The sequence below is a fragment of the Notamacropus eugenii genome, chromosome 2 (assembly GCF_028372415.1).
Source record: "Notamacropus eugenii isolate mMacEug1 chromosome 2, mMacEug1.pri_v2, whole genome shotgun sequence".
Taxonomy (NCBI): Eukaryota; Metazoa; Chordata; class Mammalia; order Diprotodontia; family Macropodidae; genus Notamacropus; species Notamacropus eugenii.
Window position 1 is genome coordinate 244,038,942 of NC_092873.1, and position 22,078 is coordinate 244,061,019.

The 22,078-nt window shown below is 35.8% G+C and overlaps 1 protein-coding gene across 5 annotated transcripts in view; it reads left to right on the top strand.

Annotated features, from left to right (window-relative positions):
• Positions 1-22,078, top strand: part of ESR1 (estrogen receptor 1) — a 456,202-nt gene that overhangs the window by 254,325 nt on the left and 179,799 nt on the right. For all 5 annotated transcript variants that reach the window (XM_072643717.1, XM_072643720.1, XM_072643718.1 and 2 more), the window contains one exon: positions 20,450-20,785. In XM_072643717.1, coding sequence (XP_072499818.1) covers positions 20,450-20,785 — 336 coding nt within the window. The remainder of the gene's footprint in view (positions 1-20,449; positions 20,786-22,078) is intronic.

Consider the following 22,078-nt stretch of genomic DNA (forward strand, 5'->3'; position numbering starts at 1 on the left):
AAATTATAATTCCTTGCCCCATCCCCCTTAAACCTCCCCAAAATCCAGAACAACAAAACAAATGCCGTTGGAGTGCTTTGTATGTCAAGCATTGATTGAGGTATGGTGAGGATATAAATGAATTTTGTTCTTGACCTCAATGAACTTAGAATTTCCTGATAGAATAATGAATGAATGAATAGAACATTTATTAATCACTTATATGCAAAGATCTGTGTTAAGCACTGAGAATATAGAAAGGTCCTTCTCTCAAGGACTTTATATTCTAATGGGGAAAACAGCAAATATGGATGGCTTAACATCACATTAATTTCTAATGTTGAACTGTTTGACAAGTACCAAGGACTTTTGTGGTAAGAACTTTCTTTTCAAGGTCTTCAGTTGCTGTGAGAACATCTCTTTAAAAAATGCATAAGAACATCTCTTTGAAAAAAAAAAGAAAAGTTTTTGACTCTTAGGAAGGCATGATAAATATACCATGATGTCATTAGTCCAGGATGCAATAAGAAGCCAGCTGGAGAAGGTTGACTTAGAGTAGACTAGTTGTAGGATTGTTGTAGGATGACTGTTGTACTGGCAAGCACACCATATCCAAGAAGCACAAAGATTCAATTAAGCTTTGGTGACTGAAGCAAAGTTAGCAATATTCATTCTTTAGAGGATGGACCATAGTCATTGAGTTAGAAATAATCAGCATAAGACAAAGGAGGGTACCATTAGGAGCTGGGAAGACAGAATGTATATGCTTTTCCGACTTGGAGATGAAAAATTTCTATTCTGAATTGCAGACCTGCTTTGGAATGGGGCAAATGGGAGGGAGGAAGGGAGAGAAAGAAACAGAGACAGAGGGAGAAAGAGAGAGAGAAAGAAAGAGATCTTTACAGGCTGAGTTCTGGTATTTTATTTATTCCTCTTGGCTACAGAATGACTGCCAGCAGGAGACTCATCACTAAGATATTACAGGGAAAGGAAGCCAGGCAAGGAAAATATGTATTGCCTTTTTCCTCACCCCATAAATTTGTTATTAATAAATCAAATTTTTATAGAATAATGTGCTGCAGCTATCTTGAAAAGAAAGGCTTTATTATCAGCCTTTCTATTAAAATGCACAGTAGTTTGAAGAAGCAAACACATTTCTAACTAAAAAAATGGAAGTGTTAAGGACTATGAGGTAACATGCTTTTTGCTGTTTGACTCTTGACTCATAGGATCTCTGTTACTAGGAGAAGACTACAAGGTTTGACATCTCATAAAAGGTATGACAGTCAGTGACAGTTTTCTCTTTCATGATGATTGCTGCCTAGTTTATGGAAAATTTCCACAGAAAATTTTTAACAGTTAAGTTTTTATACTAAACATATCTTTGTCAGTCTTCAGAGTGTCAGGCTTAGCCTTTGGAGAAGTAGAAGTTATGGCAGAAAGTGTGGAATACCATGTTGAATTGAAATTGAAACCAATTTTATGGAGCTAAATGAAAGTTTCCAGTTGTATTACGTCAATGGAGTATGCTTTTGCACTAAGGAAGACATGATTCTTATGGAGAGTGATCTTGTTTTCTCCAGTCTATGTGCAAAGTAAGAAGATTGGGTTATTTTAAATTTATGGACATACACTCTCCAATTTGGGGTGGTCCACTCAAGTGGCTGTTCTCTTCCTCTTTCAGGTACTAATGCTTTGTTTGATCACTCCAACATGGCAGCTTTCCTGTTGCCAGAAAATCTCATTCAAGGGGAGAATCTGGAGATGGTCAAAAGAGAATTTTGTGCAACCAGGAGTTGTTTGCTTCCTCTAAAACTTAAGGAGGGAGAGATTTCATATAAATTTAGTGAACATTTACTCTGTGTAAGGTTCTGGGAAGATAAAGGAGAAACCACATAGTCTCTGCCCTTGAGAAGCTTGCCATCTACTTAATGAGACTGATAAATAAAATAACAGATAGAAGTTGATGTAGGAAAAAAAAGATATCCAGACAAAATAGTCTAGGATAATTTGAAAATGGAGCAAAACTTTCACTTGGAGAGGAGAGAATCAAGGAAAACCACATGAAGACAGTCATACCTTGCATAGCCTTGAAGGAAGGAAAAGATTTTGAAAGGCACAGGATAGAGAGAAATGTGTTTCAGGTATGAAGGATGCCAGTCTTGAAGGCAGGCACAAAGGCAGGTGATGGATGACAAGTTGAGATCAGTGAATAGCTAAATGGTCAGATTAGATTTTAATTGGAGGGACAATAATGTGAGATAAAGCTGGAAAGGCAGGTTAGTTCAATACTGAAGGCAGAATTAGGCTCATTCCTAATTATTTCCCACATCCAAGTATGCTAATGCTCATAGTCTTAATATTGTGATAATATCCTCCATCAATAAATAAAGATTTTATAAAGTGCCTATCAGGTACTATGTTAAGTGCTGGAAGTACAAAAACCAAAAGTAAAACATTCCATTCCCTGAGGGCCCATATGTTCTGATACAGGCAATAATAGGGCAAATGTGAAGTATGTACAAAATGAGTATAAGGCAGTTTAGTTTGGAGGGGAAATGGACTAGCTGCTGGTCAAGCTCTCTGAAGATGAGATTAGCCAGTCCCCCGAATTATGGGATCATAAAGGAATGCTAATAATAAAAAAGATGGCAAAGCCCTTACCAAAGTATAGAGCTTAGCACTGGTGCTCACTGACCTCCAGCGGATCTGAAAACTGACCTGGCACAGTGAGCTAGACTAATGTTGAGGGAGGAATACCTGGAGAAAGGCTAGAAGATCTGTCACTAGTGAATGTGTTGTACTCAGTAAGTGGAACTTATCTCTTATGGCTCTTATCACTATGGAGCCAGGGTATCTATGGTCCATCCAATTTCTGATAATCCAGTCAGTTTTTTTCCTCTTATGTGTCTGTTTCTGACCACACCATGACAGACTTGTTATATGATTACTTTGACTGTAATTCTTTTTGACTGATTCAGTTACGGTCTTTCCATTCAGCAATGTACTTGCTGGGTGCCAGCTATTCCCAACGATGAATTAAGAGAAAAACGTTACTATTTATTTCATAGTTTACCACTTTCACTTCCTTTGGGTTTTGCCACCATTTTATTAACTCTGCCTTACAATGATACTGTGAGACAGATGTCATTGGTGGTCCCAGGTTTTATTTTACCCAATATAGGTCCTTGCTAAGTGCTCTGCTGAGTCAAAGGATTAAAACTGATAGCTCTTAATGAGAGGTACTGTCAGAATTGTCCAGTAAAGATTTAGTGTGTATGTATGTGTGTGCGAATATATGCATATGTGTGTGTACAAATAACTTTTGTCTTTTCATCTTTTAATTACATTTCTAGGTTGGATTAAAAAAAGGACCAAAGAATGAAAAAAAATCAAGGAATAGTAATATTGTTATTGTAATCACAAAAGCAAGACAATTACTTTGGGGGGGAGGGAGATGACAGTGTTATTAATAATCCTAATGAGATCAGAAGCCTCTCTCCCTCCCTAAAAATGTTTAGGCAATACATAAAATTATGTAGGGGGTCCAGGACCTCTTGGCTAGTGCTTAGACTGGACCATTTACAGAGTTGTCTATTTGGAATGGAGATAAAAAGGGTTAAGTTGTCCTTATCCATGGCATAATGGTTTGATTCTGCAGATCTGGTGTCCTTAGGTGATATTTTACATATGTTCTTGTATTTATCTGTGTCATCTTGTGGTTTGTGTGTGTGTGTGTGTGTGTGTGTGTGTGTGTGTGTATGTATAGGAAGTCTTATGTGTTGTACTATGCTATAAGCTCCATGAGGCCTTGAACACAGAGAACAGTGACATAAGAATAACTCTGCCACAAAGTCACAAGACTTATGAGAGCTATGTTCTGTATACCTTCTGAGACATTCTCTTTTCTTCTAGACAAACCTGTGTCAGAGATCCTGAGACCCTGTTACCAATTGTAGAATACTAGGAAATCAGGTTCCCTACTCCATGTCATGTTGGATTATTTGATAGACCTAATATAAAGCTTAGTGATACAGTTGAGGCAAGACTATGTATAGACTGCTGTAATGAGAGTTAAAGATCTTTCCCCACCCATTAATAGGCCTCTTTGGAGCCCATCAAGGGAAACTTGATTAGGGGAGAATTGCTTTGTAGGAAGGCTTTTGTTAATTTCTAATGAGGCACTGGGTCTTGAGAGTCTCAATGCCCTTCAGCTCTGAAAAGTGTATATATACTCTGAGGTGAGGTTTTGTTTTGGGGCTTACTCTTTGGAAGAAGGTTCCTGCACCAGATGAGATTCTGGGTAGCTGTTAAGGATCCCCCAGGCTTTGAAAACCCAGATGTTGGTACTTCTCTCTCTGGCAAGTATATAATGGTCAGAGAGTTGGATCTGTCTGTTGGTCTGTGATGTATGTATTGCTTATGGTCAGATAGTTAGAAAGCCTGTCTGTTGGTCTTTACTTTCTCTGCTTATATTTTTCTCTGTTGGTGAATGTAATTAAAGTAGATTGTTGACCCCTCAAAAGTTCCTTTCCTTTCAGACAAGCAGATCCAAGAACCTGCGTGTAACAATAAACACCCCAGCATACACAGGGCGCTCTGCTATCACAGGTTCTTCTGCATTCATAAAAGGAAAGGCATTACATTTTGAGGGGTTAACAATCACTTTAGTCAAGCACATGTATCATTCCTTTAACCAAACACATATATCATTCACCTAGTTCAGGGGAGTCAGCACCCTGAACTTCAAAGAAAATACAGAGAAATTAAAGATCAACAGACATGATTTTCTTTGCCTGAATTCAACAGACAGGTCCAAAAGTCTGACTGTAATTACCAGAGAGGGAAGTACCAATATCTGGGTTTTCAAAGCCTTTGGGGTGGGGTGGGGGCGCTCTTTAGCGACTTCCAAGAATTTTCTTCTGGCCAAACAAAGGCTTCCAGTAAGCCCCAAAGTAAAATCTCAATTCAGAGTATTTATACCTTTTTTAGAGCCAGAGGGCATCACAACACTTGAAAACCAGTGCATCATTAACAAAGGGCTTGGGCCTTTCCACAAATCTTCCCTTATCAAACTCCCCTTAATGGGCAGGCCCATTGATAGGTGGGGAAAGTCTTTAATCATATTAAAATAGTTAAGAATACAAATACATATACTGGTTCTAGTTAAAGAAAAACCTTATTTCTGTACTTTACTCCTAGTAAAGACTCTTGATTGATAAAGGCAATCAGAGCCACTTGATTATACTAAAATAAAAACTGCAAAAAATCCTATTTTGCTTGCCATCATATTCCACCCTTCCAAGATGCTTGGCCTTACAATCTAAATGGCCATGGATCCTGGAACAAACAGAGGCATTATACTTCTTGATTATACTAAAGCAAAAACAGCAAAAGATCCTACTTCGCTTGCCCTTACACTGTTCCAGCAGGGCCATCTTACCAGGGTGCTTGCTATTATAACTGCAAAGATCATAGGTCAGTAGGCATGGCTCTGTGAGGTTAAGCTTTGAGTTCTTCCTCTGCCTTTTATAACAATAGATCTATTACCACTTGGGCATAGGATTATATCCTTATTCCTTTTCCAGGGATGATGGGAAGGGACATTAGCTTTCTTTTGGCAGTTTCGATTGGTTGGTTTTTTTTTTTTTTAACCTACCTTAGCCTTTTTCATCAGGGATAGCTAACATTTGCATAGCACTTTAAGATTTATAAAGTGTTTTATAAAAATTATTTCATTTTGTCCTCACAGCAATGCTGGGAGGTAGGTGAAATTATTATTCCAATTTTATAGATGAAGAAACTGAGGCAGAGATCAAATGCCTTGCCCAGTGTTACAGAAGTAGTACGTATATGAGGCTGGATTTGAACTCAAGTCTTCCTGACTCTGGGTCGTGTTCTATCCATTGTGCCAACTAGCTGCCAGGATAGGAATTATGTTAAATATAGAGAAACTGGGAGTAATGGCAAGACAGTGGAAGATATTCTCGATGGAAGAAAATTATCTTATTCTAGGGGATGTAGTTGGTGGAGATTTCCCAAAAATGATAAAATGAGTTCAAGGAGAGAATATTCTCTCTCAAGATTACCTAGGTATTTTAATATATAAGCTTGTCCAGCTCAAAGAATAACTAGATGACCAGAAGAGAAGTGGTCTAGGACTTCATACATCTCCCTATTTTATGCCTCACTTGATTTTATGATTAGAGGGTAATTAAACAGGGTCAATATGTGGTCCATAATTGAACATTGATTGTGAAAGCTTGCTTCTTCCCTTTTAGGGCCCTAATAGAGAATATCCATAATTCATGTATAGATTATTCTCATAAAGATTTTGTATCAATGGGAAAATATGTAGGCTGGTGGTTGTTAATGTTCTTTTGGCTGAGTTACTTTTAGTAGTAAGATCTGAGAGTTTTTCCTCATGACTTTTACATTTGATCTTCCTTTCAGAGGAAGAGATACCTTGTCTATTGGTGCCTCAAATTCCCCACGCTTGTTTCACCTCCAACACAAGTATAATTGTATACTTTGATTCAATTCAGCTGATTTTCCATCTTTTTTCTATCCCATAAAGATTTCTGAGGTTGAAATGTTGTAGGGCAAATGTGATGACTCCACTGTCTTTGATGGTGAACTCTAATGTTAGATTCATAGGAAAACAGACTTCAAGTTGGGGGGAACCCTTTTTACATATGAAGAAATCAAGGCCCAGAGAGGTTAAGTTATATTTGCCCATGGTTACACAGATAGAAAGTATTGGAGGCAAGATTTGCCTCCAGGTCTTCATGACTCTCTATTACATCACACTTCCTCTAACCATTTTAATTTTTCATTTCTCTTACTATTTTATTTTGGAATATATTCTCATACAGTCATTTGTAGTTTGAAATTGTTTCGAAAACTATTTTTTTCATAACCCTTGACCACTTAGCTATTGGAGAATGACTCTTAGTATTTGCTGGTAACAATAGAGATAGACGTGAGAATTGTACCTATATTCTAATTGAAAAAGGAAATTTTAAGATGAGGAAACTACATCTACCAATGCAGAGTAGAATCTTTTCTGCAACTTCTAGTCTGAGAGAATTTTCTAGAGCACTGAGAAGTTAAGTGACTTATCAAGGGACTGGGCTGTCTGATGCTTCCATTATGAGTCAGATCTTGATTCCATGGTCAGCTCTTTCTACTGTACTGTACCATGCTGCTTCTCTATTTTCTAAAAGATTTTTACAGATAACAGATAATGATTTGTTAATTGAAAAATTAAATTAAATTGTCCCTGTTCCACTTGAGAAAATAAAAACTGTAGTATTTATTTGGAAATTTGTACATGGTCAGGACACAATAATAGAGTCTGTTTATTTTCATTTCTAGTCTTGGAATAAGACTTGGATTCATTATCAATACAATTTCAGTTTCTGATTAGAGATTTTAAGTATTCAGTGGAATTTAGTTAAGTTCATTGAAGGATGGATGACCTCATGAATGGGGAAAGCAGGCAGTTGTCTATATAATAAAAATCGTGTCATTTTAGATGTAGAGAAGACCTTAGCAATCATCTATTCCAACCCTCTCATCTTACAGAATAAGAAAGAGAAACATAAAAAGCTTCTGACTTGCCCAGAACAGAAAGAATAGGCCCCTTTGGTAGGGCCTACCAATTTAAGGTAGGTAGTTTAAGGGCTCGAGGCTAAAAAGGCTGTGCCCAGTGTAACCGAGCACCTGTTGATGGAGGGTGAAGGAGAGGGTATTACCTACAAGTTTTACTTACCACCTAGCAATTCTGCCTAAACTGGTCTTTCACCGATGACTCAGTCATCGAAACTTTATAATGAATGAATTGGAAACATGAAACAAAACCCTGTATATAAAAGTATCTGCTCAAAGAGGGGGAAAAGAGATTTGAGTGGAAGTATTTGATGCAGAATGAGGGAGAAGTCATTATTGTCAATAATGATAGATTACACATGAATTCCTTTATTCACATGCTAGATTACCTGAGAACAATTGCATGTTATTTAGTTATTTGCTTTAGGTTTAGCTCTACAACTCTGGGGGAGGGGGAGAGGAAATTTTTATTTTTAGCATACTGCTGCTAGTGATCAGATTTATTTTCACTTGTTTCATCTTTCAGATTTAAATAATCTGAAGTTACGGTGAACAGTTTAATATTTTTCATTGAGCATTTAAATTCCATATATAGACATATATGAATTCCATATATGTATACATGTATATGTGTGTGTATACACACACACACACACATACCAGACTGGACTGAAAACATTAAGACAGTTGTTTTACTTTTGCAAAGTTCAGGAACAGGAGTTATGCTTGTAGAATTTAAATGAACTAGTTTCAATGAAAAAATTAAAAAAAGTCCTTTATTAAACACCTATGATATTCAAAGTACCATACTATATTTTGTAGAAATACCATGCAAGTGAGAAATTAGTCTACCTCCTTTAAACCTTATTTTCTTCATCAATTGTTTTAGGGAGAAACTTGGCATTATTTTTTAAAAAAAACAAAATGTTGTAGTTTCCCTAAAATAATCGAACCTACTCTCCTTCTCCTGTTTGATTGCAAGACCATCCCATCATCTGTGCATAGTGAATGTTCAAAATACTATACTGTGATATAAACTCTATAGGTTGCCCACTGATCTGCACTTGGCCATCTAGGTTGATAGCATTCTTGACATTCACTTATTTTCTCCTCTGTGGATAGTGAGGAAAAACTCATTTGGTGCTGATGGATGTCAGTTGGGAAGTTCTGCAACATGCAGCATCTTGTTGCAATCAGAATAGTGTCATGATCCGGTAGGAGCATCTGGAGAACCTTACCATCTCCAGGAAATCACTCTTCAACATGGACTCTCCACTGAATCTCTTCCATGACAATGGGAAACAATCTTTGGCAAGCATATATTATTCTGGTTTGTGTTTTATTTGTTATTAATGGCCATATGGTTATCAAAGTTATTTCTGCAAGGTTTTTTTAAATAATGAAAAAATTTCTCCCTAAAACAAAGACCCATATTTTAACACTAATATTCTGATGATGTCATATGTCTGTGAATTATGGAATGACATTGTCACTAAAGAAATGAAGCAGAAGATCAACCAAAGGTCCGAGATTTTCCCCCATGTCTTTGCTGCCTTCTTCTCATTTAGATACCTTGAAAATCAATTCCCAATACACCCTCTAAAGCATCAGCTCCAGTAAAGACATCTTCTTCCTATATACGGTCTACTCTACTTTCTTTTCCGTATCTTGTTTCTTCAGTGCTCTTTCTACTTAAGTAGCGTCTGCAGAGCTATGATGCTACAGCCCAAATGTGGTAGATCCTCCATCCTCGTTGCTACAAAGAGCTTGTTATAAAACTGTTACAGATATTTTCCGTCTTTTGTCTACTTGCTATCCTCCTTCCATTTTTGTATTTAAATGACCCTGGGCTGACTTTGCTTAGGTGAACACCTTGCCAAAATTTCTTTAAACTTGTTTATTCTTCCACTGCTTTTCGCCATTTTATGAGGAGATATTGCTCATAATCTTCCACTATCCTTCTCTGTAAGATTTTACAAACAAGTTTATATTTTAAACCAGTGTTGTCCTTGGCTGCTTCATCTCTTTACTTGGCGAGGAGATAAAATGCTTCCTGACTAAGGCGATTTTTTGGCTCTTTTGGACTCCTGTGATCCTCATTATGGCAATTGGTTTACATTGGTTAAACTTCTATGAAATTTACAATTCATATTAATGCCCTTTCTTCCATCTGCTTCCCATTTTTGACATGAATAATTTGTTTAAATAGATAAGATGGAATTGTTCTATTTACATGACAACTTTTTTATCATAATTCTAGTTTTGTATTAATTTCAGTTTTTGCTGCAATAAATCAGTATTAAATTATTGTTAATATGGCATTCTAATTCTTTTGTGTTGTTAGGTGGACTCCCCCTACTCTCACCCCAAGCTTTCATTTCAGAAGACTTCAGAAAGAAAATAAAATAGTCATATGATCTTTGAATAAGATCATTTAGGCAAGCATGCTTTATGCTTAACTTTGGTAATTTGAGAGCATATTTATGCTAAGACACTGATATTAGAGATTAATGTACTTTTTTACTTGTCCTTTTAGGTTATAGTATATGCTCATTTTTGAGGAAGAGGATTATGTGCACATTTTTGAAGAAGAGATTTGTAAACTGTGAAGTTTACAAAAAATGAGCTATTATTATGTTTCTGAATTAGTTTGAATTTCATATGACTTAAAAAAGGGGAAAATGCTCTTTAAAAGTTGCTTCTTAACATATCATGAGAACATTATTTCAGGTAGGGCAGGAACTGTGTTTTCTCCATCTTTGTATCTTAATATCACCTAGCAGATTATCTTACACATAAATGCCCAATAAATATTTATTGAATGATTGAACAGTTGCATCCTGTGGATCATGGAGAGCTGATGAAAGATCTTGATTCTCGGATTGTTGGTGAAATTTGTGCTTTAGGAAGATTCATTGGGCAGGGGTTGTACAGAACAGATTGGACAAGGGATGACAGAGAACCAGTTTAGGAGCTACTGCAATTATTTCGGTATTATGGATAAAGAGCTGAGATAAAATGGTGACAATGGGAATGGAAAGGAGAAGGATGTGCAAGAAAATACAAAGGAAGGGTTGACAGGATTTGAGATGTTATCTCAATGAGGAGAAAAAGAAAGGAGAGAGAGAGAGAGAGAGAGAGAGAGAGAGAGAGAGAGAGAGAGAGAGAGAGAGATTAAGTTTTAGGGACCTATTCTGGTTGTACTTTATAAGGTTTGGTCTTGTTTGTCCATTATTTTCTTTTAACCTGACCTGTGATCACATTGGGGTAGAGAACTCCTTGTGAGGCCATTTCCTAAATCAATTCATATTGTAACCTGCTCTACAATTTAGAATCCGAGAGAAACACCTGGAATCACTAAGAGTTTAAGTGCCTTACCAAGGGCATCACAGCCATTATGTGTCAGATATGGGACTTTGAACCCAAGTCTTTCTAACTCCAAGACTGGGTGTCTATCCATTAATTTGCTTTTCTATTAAATATAGCCATGAGAATAGTACTTGTATCACTGGATAAAAAAAGGAAAAAGAGCAATATTTAATAAAGCCATTTACTCCATTAAAGTAAAAATTAAATTATTTGACCAGCTGAAAAGCAAAAAAACCAAAAATAGCAACCCAACTTTGTATTTCAAATACTTTTATTACACATTTTCTATATAGTAAACCAAATAATGCCAAAGCTGACCTGGATCAATGATAAAATAGACCCACTCCCAAAAATCTCATTTTTGAGGATGTCATAATAATATCTTGTAAACTTGATAGTTTGCAAAGAATTTTCATTTGATAAAACCTTATTTCATGGTAACAATTTGCATTTATATGACACATGAAAACATTTTCCTGGCAATATCTTTGTCATTTATGTCCCACTGAAGGCAACATGATGTAGTGGAGAGAGGGCTGAACTCGAAATCAGGAAGCCCTAAGTTCCATTTCTAGATCAGACACTAACTGAATAACCCTGGGACCAAGCCTTTCTGGGCTTTAGTTTCCTCATTTTCAAAGGGAGGGGCCTGACTTTAGCTGAAAATTTCATTGTAATTTGAGGGCCATGATGACTATTTAAAGCAGAGGAAAATGAAGCTGAAAATGGTTTTGTGACTTGCCCAAGTTCACAGAGCTCATCAGTGTCTAGGGCAGGATTTGAATTCAGGGATCCTAATTCTAGGTCTTCCTTTTCTTTTTAACTAATTAATTAAGTTTTGGTTTCCACCATTCACTTTTATAAGATTTTAAGTTCTAATTTTTTCCTCTTCCCTCTACAATGCAATTCTTTCCAGGTTTTTCTGAAGTCCACCTGCTCTCCATTTCTTATGAAATAATAGTATTCCATTACATTCGCATAGCACAACCTGTTCAACCATTCCCCAGTTGGTAGAGACATTTCCAATTCTTTGCCACCACAAAAAAGAGCCGGTATAAATATATTTGTACATGTGGGTCCTTTTCCCTTTTTTATGATCTCATTGGGATACAGTACAGTATTATTAGATCCTTTATTCTTCTGTTCTTTCTAAAATACTCTGGCCATGTTGGTCCTATCCTTCTTACTAGGATCATAGATGTAGACCAGGAAGGATTTTCAGATGCTGAGTTCAATTCCCTATTTTTATAAAGAAGCTGATACAGCAGAGAGGTTAAGAGAATGGTCTAGAGTCACACAGTAAGTGTATGAGATAGGATTATCTTAGCTCTATCATATTTGGGTGAGCATCTCTCAAAGCTCTCTTTCAAGAGCACCTTTTCCATAAATATCAATGGGTTTGTTTTCAAAGTTCACATTTTAATTTTGGAGTAAAATCTTACTTTTCATCCAATTGGTTTGGGTGGATATTTTAATAGCTTTAGTTTGGGTAGCTTCATGTTGGCAGATGAAATGGATTTTGTTTGGCTGCCAGGTCATCTTCCTTCTTAGAGCTTTCCTGACTTCCTGCCCTCACACTAATAACCCCCTCTGTTTATTGCCTTTTAAAGGGACTACTGGAGTTTGGGGCTTTGGGCTGTGGACTGGAAGCTGGTATAATCTGGACGTTTGGAGGAAAAAAAATAAAAATAAATTCAGAAGGACTCTGTCTGTTGAAGTAACTGTTAGTTAAATGGATTTTTAATATTGCTTAACATTCCACATTTCCCCAACATGTTAAATAATTTAAAAATTCTTTTACTTTTTGCATGTCTTTTAAAGTTAGCAATGTGAAATTATTGAGAAACAGAAGGGAATTTATCATGTTTCATATATTTGATTACATTTCAAAGCAGTCTTTAGGTAGCTGTGAGACTAACTTTACATATAAGATTTCACTGGGTATATGGAATATTAAGCAAAAGAAAAGGTCATTTAAAAAAACCTTACCAAATCTCAAATTAAAGTGGAATAATAGGTTGCTCATTAACAAATTTTCAGATAGTTCTTTAGCTTTTGTTGAGACACAAATGGCAAGCTAAGGAATTCAAGGAAGAATGAAAAATGAGCAGTTAATGACAACCTTGTAGAAATAGAAATAGGCTTTCCAATACAACGATCCAAGACAACTCCAAAAGACTCATGATGGAAAATGCCATCCACATCTAGACAGAGAACTATGGAGTCTGAATGCAGATTGAAGGAAACTATTTTCACTTTTGTTGTTTTTGTTTCTCTTGGTTTTCCCTTTTTGCTCTGAATCTTTGTTCACAACATGACTAAAGTGGAAATATACTTAGTATGATTGTACATGTATAACCTATATCAGATTGCTTGCTGTCTTGGGGAGGGGAGCAAGGAAGGAGGGAGGGAGAAAAATTTACAAATCAAAATCTTATAAAAGTGAATGCTAAAAACTGTCTTTAATATGCAATTGGAAAAAAAATACTATTAAGGTGGGGGGGAGCATACACTTTCAAAATTGCATACTTGACATAGGAGTTCCCTGGGTCAAATCTCTGAAAACATAATGTTATGGACAGGACTGTATTTTAAAGTATTTATCTTTTATGGTTTTCTATTTTCCTGTCTTCTAGCTCCCTTTCCTCTTTCAACCTCTCCACTTCAAATCTCATCCTCCTACTCTTGTCCTAGCAATAGCGTGCTCCCAGCCTTCCAGCACCTTCCGATGGGAGCATCTCCTTGTAAGGCCTCTCATTTCAAACCTCTTTCTCCTTACTAGGAGAGGTCCATAACCTTGGACAAAAGAGGGCAAGTGCAGCAGCATAATAGTTATGGAAGCTTTTCAGAATGTTATTGAAATATTTTGCTTTATTATCCTTATTCATTTTGATTGGCATCTATTTTAAATTAGATAATAGTATATCTTATAATACAACCTTATTGTATTATACAGACAATTTTTATTGTCATGACTAATTTTTTTTTAATTATCCTAACTAATTGTTTATCTTTCTCATTTCTGGCGTATTAGTCATCTGACCATTTTACTAAACTGGATTCTATTTTTTTTTCTACATAGAAATAGTCTTTAAAATGTCTCGGTTAAAGAGAAGAGAATATATTTTTAAAAAATTTTCTGTGAATTTCAATTAGCCATGCTGTTCCTATTTTCCACAACCCTGAATAACGAAGAATTGGCTGTAAGTTAGGCAGGGTCCCTATTCTGTTAGGCCCAATTCTGCAGTGATGATAAGAACAATTCACATTTGTAGAGTACCTTAAAGTCTGTAAAGTACTTAATTCAAAACAGCTCCCCCATGAAACTGTGAGAATCTTGAGAGCAGGGACTGTCTTTTTTTTTGTTTTAGCCCCAGTGTTTAACATAGTACCTTGAACACTGAAGATGATAAATGCTTGTGGAGAGACTACCATGCTGAGGTATAAGTACAAACATTATTATCCCCATTTTATAAATGAGGAAAGTGATTCTTGAGAAGTTCAGTGATTTACTTATGATCCATACAACCAATAAGTTTCTGAGGGGGGATTTGAACCCAGCCCTCTAGCCACTAAATTATGCTGCTTCTACAGATTTTATTATAAGCAAGGTCGATCTAAAAATGGAGTTTAAAACTCCATCTTTTCCCATTCATTTTAGAATTCCTGTGCCATATTGCTTTTTTGTGATATGTGAAGTATTCTTAGTGGCAGATACATATGCCTCCCTGAGTAGTATCATGTCTGTCACATGCACTTAGAATCATAGAATTTTAGAAATGGAAGGAATCTTAAGGAATACCTAGTCCAAATCCTATTTGAAGAAATTATTCCATCTCTAGTAAGTAGCCATCCAACTTTTTCCTTGAATAGCTCCAGTGATTGAGTGGGACTCCCCAAATTACCTGTTCTATTAAAGCAGCAGCAGCATCATAACCAAAGTTATGCTAAACCAAGTTTATACCAAGGTATAAAATCTACCTCCCTTTAATTTATTCCATTTGGTATTAAATCTATCTTATGGGTACAAGTAGAATAGATCTCATCCCTTTTCCACATGGCAGCCCATAAATATTGAAAGATAGTACTTGTGTATCTTTCCTCACAATGGGGAGACATATAACACTAACCCCCTCAATCTAAACATTTGTAGTTCCTTCAGCTTTTTCTTACGGCATGATTTCAAGTCCTCTCAGCACTTCTACCTTTTTTTGCATGATATCCTTTATCCTGCTTCTTGTTTGCAAGGCATAGGGCATCATTTAGATGTGTTGCAGCCTATTTATACCCATCATTCATCTCTCTTGGCCTTTGGGTTATCTGTGTTTTGGATTCTTTTGAGATTAGCAAAACCGACGAACACATCAACAAAACCTGAAATATATGAATTAGACTATACTCATACTCACGCATATCTTCTAAGAAGGAAAGGAGACATGCTTTCTGAGCTTTTCCCTGGTGCTAACTGTGCTCATTATAGTTATATAGTTTTCACCATCATCATCCTCTTCCTCCTCCTCATCTTTTTTTCTTCTTCTTTGTCGCTGAATTGTTGTAGTGATTATGTATATTTTATTCTTGATTCTTTTTGCTTCTTCCTGTCAATTATTGTTTTCATATATTTTAATAAAGTCTTTTTATTTAATTTACCATCTCTTAACAGTACAGTAATAATGAATTACAGCAATATATCACAATCTGATTAGTCATTCTTTCAATTAGTGGACATATACTTTATTTCTAGTTCATTAATATTTTTAAAAAGTGCTGCTAGAAATATTTTTGTCTATGATGGACTTTTCTGTACTTGGCATCCTTTGGATATCCTTAGCAGAGGTATCTCTGGGTCAAAGGGCATAAACTTGTTGACCACTTTTCATAAAACAAAACCACAACATAAAATTGTTTTCCAGAATGCTCTCTAGAACTAAATGACAGATCCACCTATTCTGTTTAACTGTGCCTGTCTTTCCATAATTACAAGTGATTATTTCTATCTTTTGCCATCTTTGCCAATTCTCTGGATATGAGATGAAAGTTAAGAGTTTAGATTTGTATTTTTCTCATTGCTAATGAATTAGGGATTTGCTTATTTTCTTTCTCAAACTAAATTTCAACTTATTTAGAAAGCTGAATAGGTGGAAATAAACTGAAATAATATTGATTGATTCTATCCATTACTTTTTTTCAGCTGGTAGGCAATTTTACAAGTATTAGACTGTATGTTTTTCTGCTTCACAACCAAATTCAATTCATTTTGTTTTAGAAGTTACTAAGCGAATCATACCTTCATGAGACTTTAAGGAGAGGGTGAGTCAATTCCACCATGCTACACAGTACTCTCAAAACCATGTGATTTGTATGAATAACTACACTAATTTCAAATACTTCCAAGGAACAAGAGTTCATAGCCTACTTTATGACTATGCCAGCATTTACCAATCATCATTGTTAGTCTTTGGGTCTAATCTAAATCTCTTATTCTTTAGTTGAAGCCAACTGACTCTTGCTTTGACTTTAGTGAAGTGAATGACATTCCTCAACCTTCTCTTCTCTTCTTTAATCGAATCACTTCTTCATTCCTGATGGGTCCTATTTTCTAAATTTTAATTACTTACTAACCCTCTGAAGTTGTAAACTCCAGAACTAAACAGTGTTTCAGAAAGAGGCTTAATAAAACGGAGAGAAAATTCATCTCTATCGGACTAATTGATATTGTAATTGAATCTTGTCTACTGCTACAAGACCCAAGCATCTAGCTGTGAATTACCCGTAAAAATAATGGGGCAGCTAAGTGATGCAGTGGATAGAGCACCAGTGCAGGAGTCAGGAGGACCATTAGTTCAAATCTCACCTCAGACACTTGACACTCACTAGCTGTGTGATCTTGGGCAAGTCACTTAACCCCAACTGCCTCATCCTGAGTCATCTCCAGTCATCCTGATGACTATCTGGTCACTGAATTCAGATGGCTCTGGAGGAGAAGTGAGGCTGGTGACCTGCACAGCCCTCCCTCACTCAAAACAAAGTCAAGTGCACGTCATGTCATCATTTCTCTGATGGCATGGTCTTCTTCAGCAACAAAGGACAAACATATACCCTTAAAAATATCAGTTTTCAACACTCTTTAAAAGATATTTTGTTCTAAAGTCTTGTCATGTTCTTATGTATCCTACTGCTTTTCAAGAAATTTGACAAAGTACCTAACTTCAAATGCCAAAATAATCAACTAATAAAAACATTTTTTTTGTAAATAGTATTTTACTTTTTCTAATTGCATGTATGGATAGTTTTCAACATTCATCTTTTTATAAAATTTTGAGTTTTGAATTTTTTCTCCCTCCTTCCCTCCCAACTCCCTTCCCAAAGATAACAAGCAATCTGATATAAGTTATACATGTGCAATCACATAAACATATTTCCACATTAGTCATATTGTGAAAGAAGAAACAGAAAAAAAAAATGATGAAGTCACAAAAGAAAAAAACTCAAGAAAAACATGAAAATAGTATGCTTAGATCTTCATTCAAGTGCCATAGTTCTTTCTCTATTTTCTATCATGAGTCTGTTGTAATTGTCTTGGATCATTGTATTGCTGAGAAGAGCTAAGTCAGTTATAGTTGATCATCACAAAATGTTGCTGTTACTGTGTACGATGTTCTCCTGGTTCTGCTCATTTCACTTAGCATCAGTTCATGTATGTTTTTCCAGGTTTTTCTGAAATCCTCCTGCCCATCATTTCTTATAGCACAATAGTATTCCATTACATTTATATACCACAACTTGTTTAGCCATTCCCCAAATGATGGGCATTTTTCTAATTTCTAATTCTTTGCCACCACAAAAAATGCTGCTATAAATATTTTTGTATATGTGGGTATTTTCCCCTTTTTTATTATCTTTTTGGCATATAGACCTAATAGTGGTATTGCTGGATCAAAGCATATGCAGAGTTTGATTGCCCTTTGGGAATAGTTCCAAATTGTTCTTCAGAATGGCTCCACAACTCCACCAACACACTAGTTTCCTAATTTTCCCACATCTTTGCCAACATTTATCATTTTCCTTTTCTGTCATTAGCCAATCTAATAGGTAAGATATTACTTCAGAGTTGCTTTAATTTTCATTTCTCTAATCAACAGTGATTTAGAGCATTAAAAAACATTTCTTAAGCACCCAATATGTGATAGAGACTTTGATAGGTACTGGAGATGGATACAGAGACAAAAGTGAAACAGTTTTTGCCCTTAAGGAACTTACATTCTAATGGAAACAAGGATGATGTACATATAAATCCATAAAAGTGGGTACAAGGTAAGGGGGCAGGAAGGAGGTATAAAAATTAATAATGATAATAGCTAGAATTTGTGTAGTACTTAAAGTTTTGCTAATTGCTTTACTTGTGTAATATTATTTGAACCTCATAACAACCCTTCAAGGTAGATATTGTCATTATCCCCATTTAACAGATGAGGAAACTGAGACTGAAAGAGGTTAAATGACTTATCCAGAGTAATATAGTTAGTAAATGTCTGAGGGCAGGGTTTGAAGATTTTCCAGATTCCAATTCTAGCACCCTGTGCACTGTGCCGCCTAGCTGTACTAGCAGCTTGGGGAAACTGATTTGTGTAAAGGATGATGCTTTTGCTAAATTTTTAAAGAAATGGTGGAGTCCAGGAGGCAGAGACAAGGACATACTATGTCTAGGCATATGGGGATAGCTACTGTGTAAAGATCCAAAGATGGTAAATAGAATGTTCCATGTGAAGAACTGTAAAACATGTCATTTTTGTTGAACTGAACTGTGCTTGGAGGGAAGTAATGCATAATGAGGCAAGAAAGACTGAATTTTAAGGATCTTTAAATGTCAAATAGAGGAGCTGAAATTTGGTTCTAGGGAGTCACTGGAATTTGTTGTGTAGAGGATCAGTTTAGGAAAATCACTCAAGTGAGTCTTTGGAAAATGGCTTGGAGTAGGGAGAGAGAGGTTTGAGGGAGGAAGATCAATTAGGACATTATCTCCATGGTTCAGGTGAAGGGATGAGTCTCAGCTCAGTGTCGACACAAATACTCTTGTCAGTCTTCTCAATTTATTTTACAAATACATTTTCTCAAAACATATCAACTCTCTACATTATGTGATGGCTAAAGTTTAAATTGAAAACTATCTGGTTAATTTGACTATTAGGAAGAGGTTTGACTAATTATAACCTTAAAGGATTATAAACCTAGAGTCAGAATAATACCAATAGTAAAAGCAGTAGAAGTAATAATAGGTAGCATGTATGTAGTGCTTTCAGGTTTATAAAGTGATGAACAGATAGGACCTCATTTGATTTGGTGCTGTTGGTGTTATCTTCATTGTATAGATGAGGAAACTGAGAATGATGGATGTTAAACAACTTGCCCAAGGTCTTGGTGCCTGAGGCAAGATTTTAGCTCTACTCTTTCTGTCTCTAAGTCCAGCACTCTATAACTATGCCACCTAGCCAAAAGGGATTGCAGTTGTCATCTAATCTGAACTCCTCATTTTAGAGTTGAGGAAGCTGAGCAGAGAGCTTTAAGTGATTTGCCCATGGGCCATCACAGGTAGGAATGAAAGCCAGGTCCTCCTCCTCTAGAATCTGTGCCCTTTCCAGATCATATTACAGCACAATATAGAGCCTGCTGGACTCGGATCAAGGAAGATCTGAATGTGTAATAACTTTTTTCACTAATTCAAACACTCTTGTAAGTCAAGCTTTAATAACACTTGCAATTTGGCTAGATGTGGTGAAGTTAATGGCTTTTAGTGGCCATGATAATTTTCATCTTCCATTTGCTCCTAGTTAATTGCAAGTCTGCTCTTTGTTTAGTAGGGCTGCCTTTTGTGGGACTAAAATATAACCAAAAAAGGCAGTTAGAAAGAGATGAAATAGGTTCCCATAATTTTGTGAGTGAGAACCACAGCTGGGTATAGGTTTGGCCAAAAAATAATAATAAACTGTTTGGAAACTTTTATGATGGGAAAATAGAAGAATACTTATGAAAAGCAAAAGTTCAGCAAATGTTGAACCTGAGTGATAGCTATTTGTTCAGCAAAGGATAAAGCATCATGAATGATGAAGTGCCAGTTTTGTGGTAATAATGAAAGATTTAGTCAAACCTCCTATGTCCCATAGGATGTAGTTAGCATTCACCCTGGACAAGTCATTGTACCTTAGTCATCACTGCAAAGTAGTTTACTTTGAAAGTATCAAGTATTTTGTCCAAGAACAAGGTTATCTCTATGTTTTAAAAACATTACTATTTTTAAATTTAGTTGATTCCTAGGAGTAATTGCTTATTGGCCAATTTAATATTTTATTATCTTCCTAGTGTCCATAACAGAATATTAAAAAAAAAAAAAAACAAAAAAAAAAACGGATCCGTTGTGTTGATTTGGTGATTTCAGTTTAGAAGTGCAGAGTTGAGGCAGAGGCACCTGATGAGTTTGTTTTTGCCTTCCCAGGAATCCGGAAAGACCGCCGAGGGGGGCGTATGCTGAAGCACAAACGCCAAAGAGATGATCAGGATGGGAGAAATGAAGCAGGACCCTCAACTGATATGAGAGCTTCTACTCTTTGGCCAAGCCCTCTCTTGATAAAACATACCAAGAAGAATAGCCCAGCCTTGTCCCTGACAGCTGACCAAATGGTCAGTGCCTTGTTGGAAGCTGAGCCACCGATACTGTATTCTGACTATGATCCAAATAGACCTTTCAGTGAAGCTTCAATGATGGGTTTATTGACCAATTTGGCAGACAGGGAGCTCGTTCACATGATCAACTGGGCAAAGAGGGTGCCAGGTAAGGATGCTGAGTCTGAGCTTTTGTGGTAACAGCATAAAACTTTTTGCAGATTGGTGGGAGAATCAATGAATACAACAAATTTTCATCAACTTAGTTTCCAGATAATCTCCAAAATAATTGGTATTAACCGACATATATATATATATACGTACATATATATACATATATATATACATATATATATGTATATATATATATATATATATCCTAAAGTTACAGGATGAACATGTCAGAATTCCCTTGAAAATTAGGCACAGATTTTAAAGTGAGAAAATAAAATTCTTTTAGCAAATTCACTGAATAATAATGGAGAAGAATAAGGCTAAGCATTAAAAAAAAGATTCATGTGCTATGAAGTCTTTCATGTTAAAGATTATTATTAAAATGCTTCTATTATTAGTAAATGCCTCTTTTTTTAAAAAAAAGCTTCTCATATTGCTATAGTAAGTAAATTAATAAGATCCCAATAGAAGACTGTAAATCCACAATTATTTACTGAGTGTTTTTTTTTTTCCAGTGCTAAGACTATGGTGGATAGGTATGCAGGACAAGCGTAAGGCAGGATTCCTGCCCTGAAGGAGTTTCCAAGAAGATATATTTTCAAAAAGGAGAATCAAGGGTTAAATTGTACTTTTTGGCCCCATAGTTAGCCTATTTCTGTCAAAATTGGTGTGTTGATCCTGAGAAACAAGTTTTATTGTAGCCCTTTATGCCATCCTCCCTTCATTACACTACCTGCATTCATGATCTAACGCAGATTAAGGCAAAAAGACACAAAACTTTTTTTTTCTGAGGTGATGCAATAAGTCACTGATGGAACTCTACAGAGATGCTCTACTTTTTTGCTTTTTTTTATTAGATAAGAACAGTTATTATCCAAGTAAAATGAACTTTTATGTATTACAAACTTATAATTATTTGTAGTTCTATACTTGACCTAAAGTCACATTTCTCCCATGAAATATAGTTGTGCTATGTTTAGAAATTATCATATGTATTAGCAAGTAAAGGCAATTGTCCTCTGAATGTGAAGACAACGTGGCCATGATCCATATTCAATAGACCATATACTTAAGGGTCTATTTTATTATTTTTTTATTATTGGATTTGTACTAATTTAACCACACAACTTCCATTATTTCTTCTCACCTTACATCCCTGTCACTTTCAAATTGGTTTTAATAAATGATCAGCAAAATTCATCTGTAAGATCACTAGGATTAAGTGTAGTCTTTAGCTATGGAATATAAAGAATTTAACTGGCCCATTTCAGAGTCAACTTCATGAATT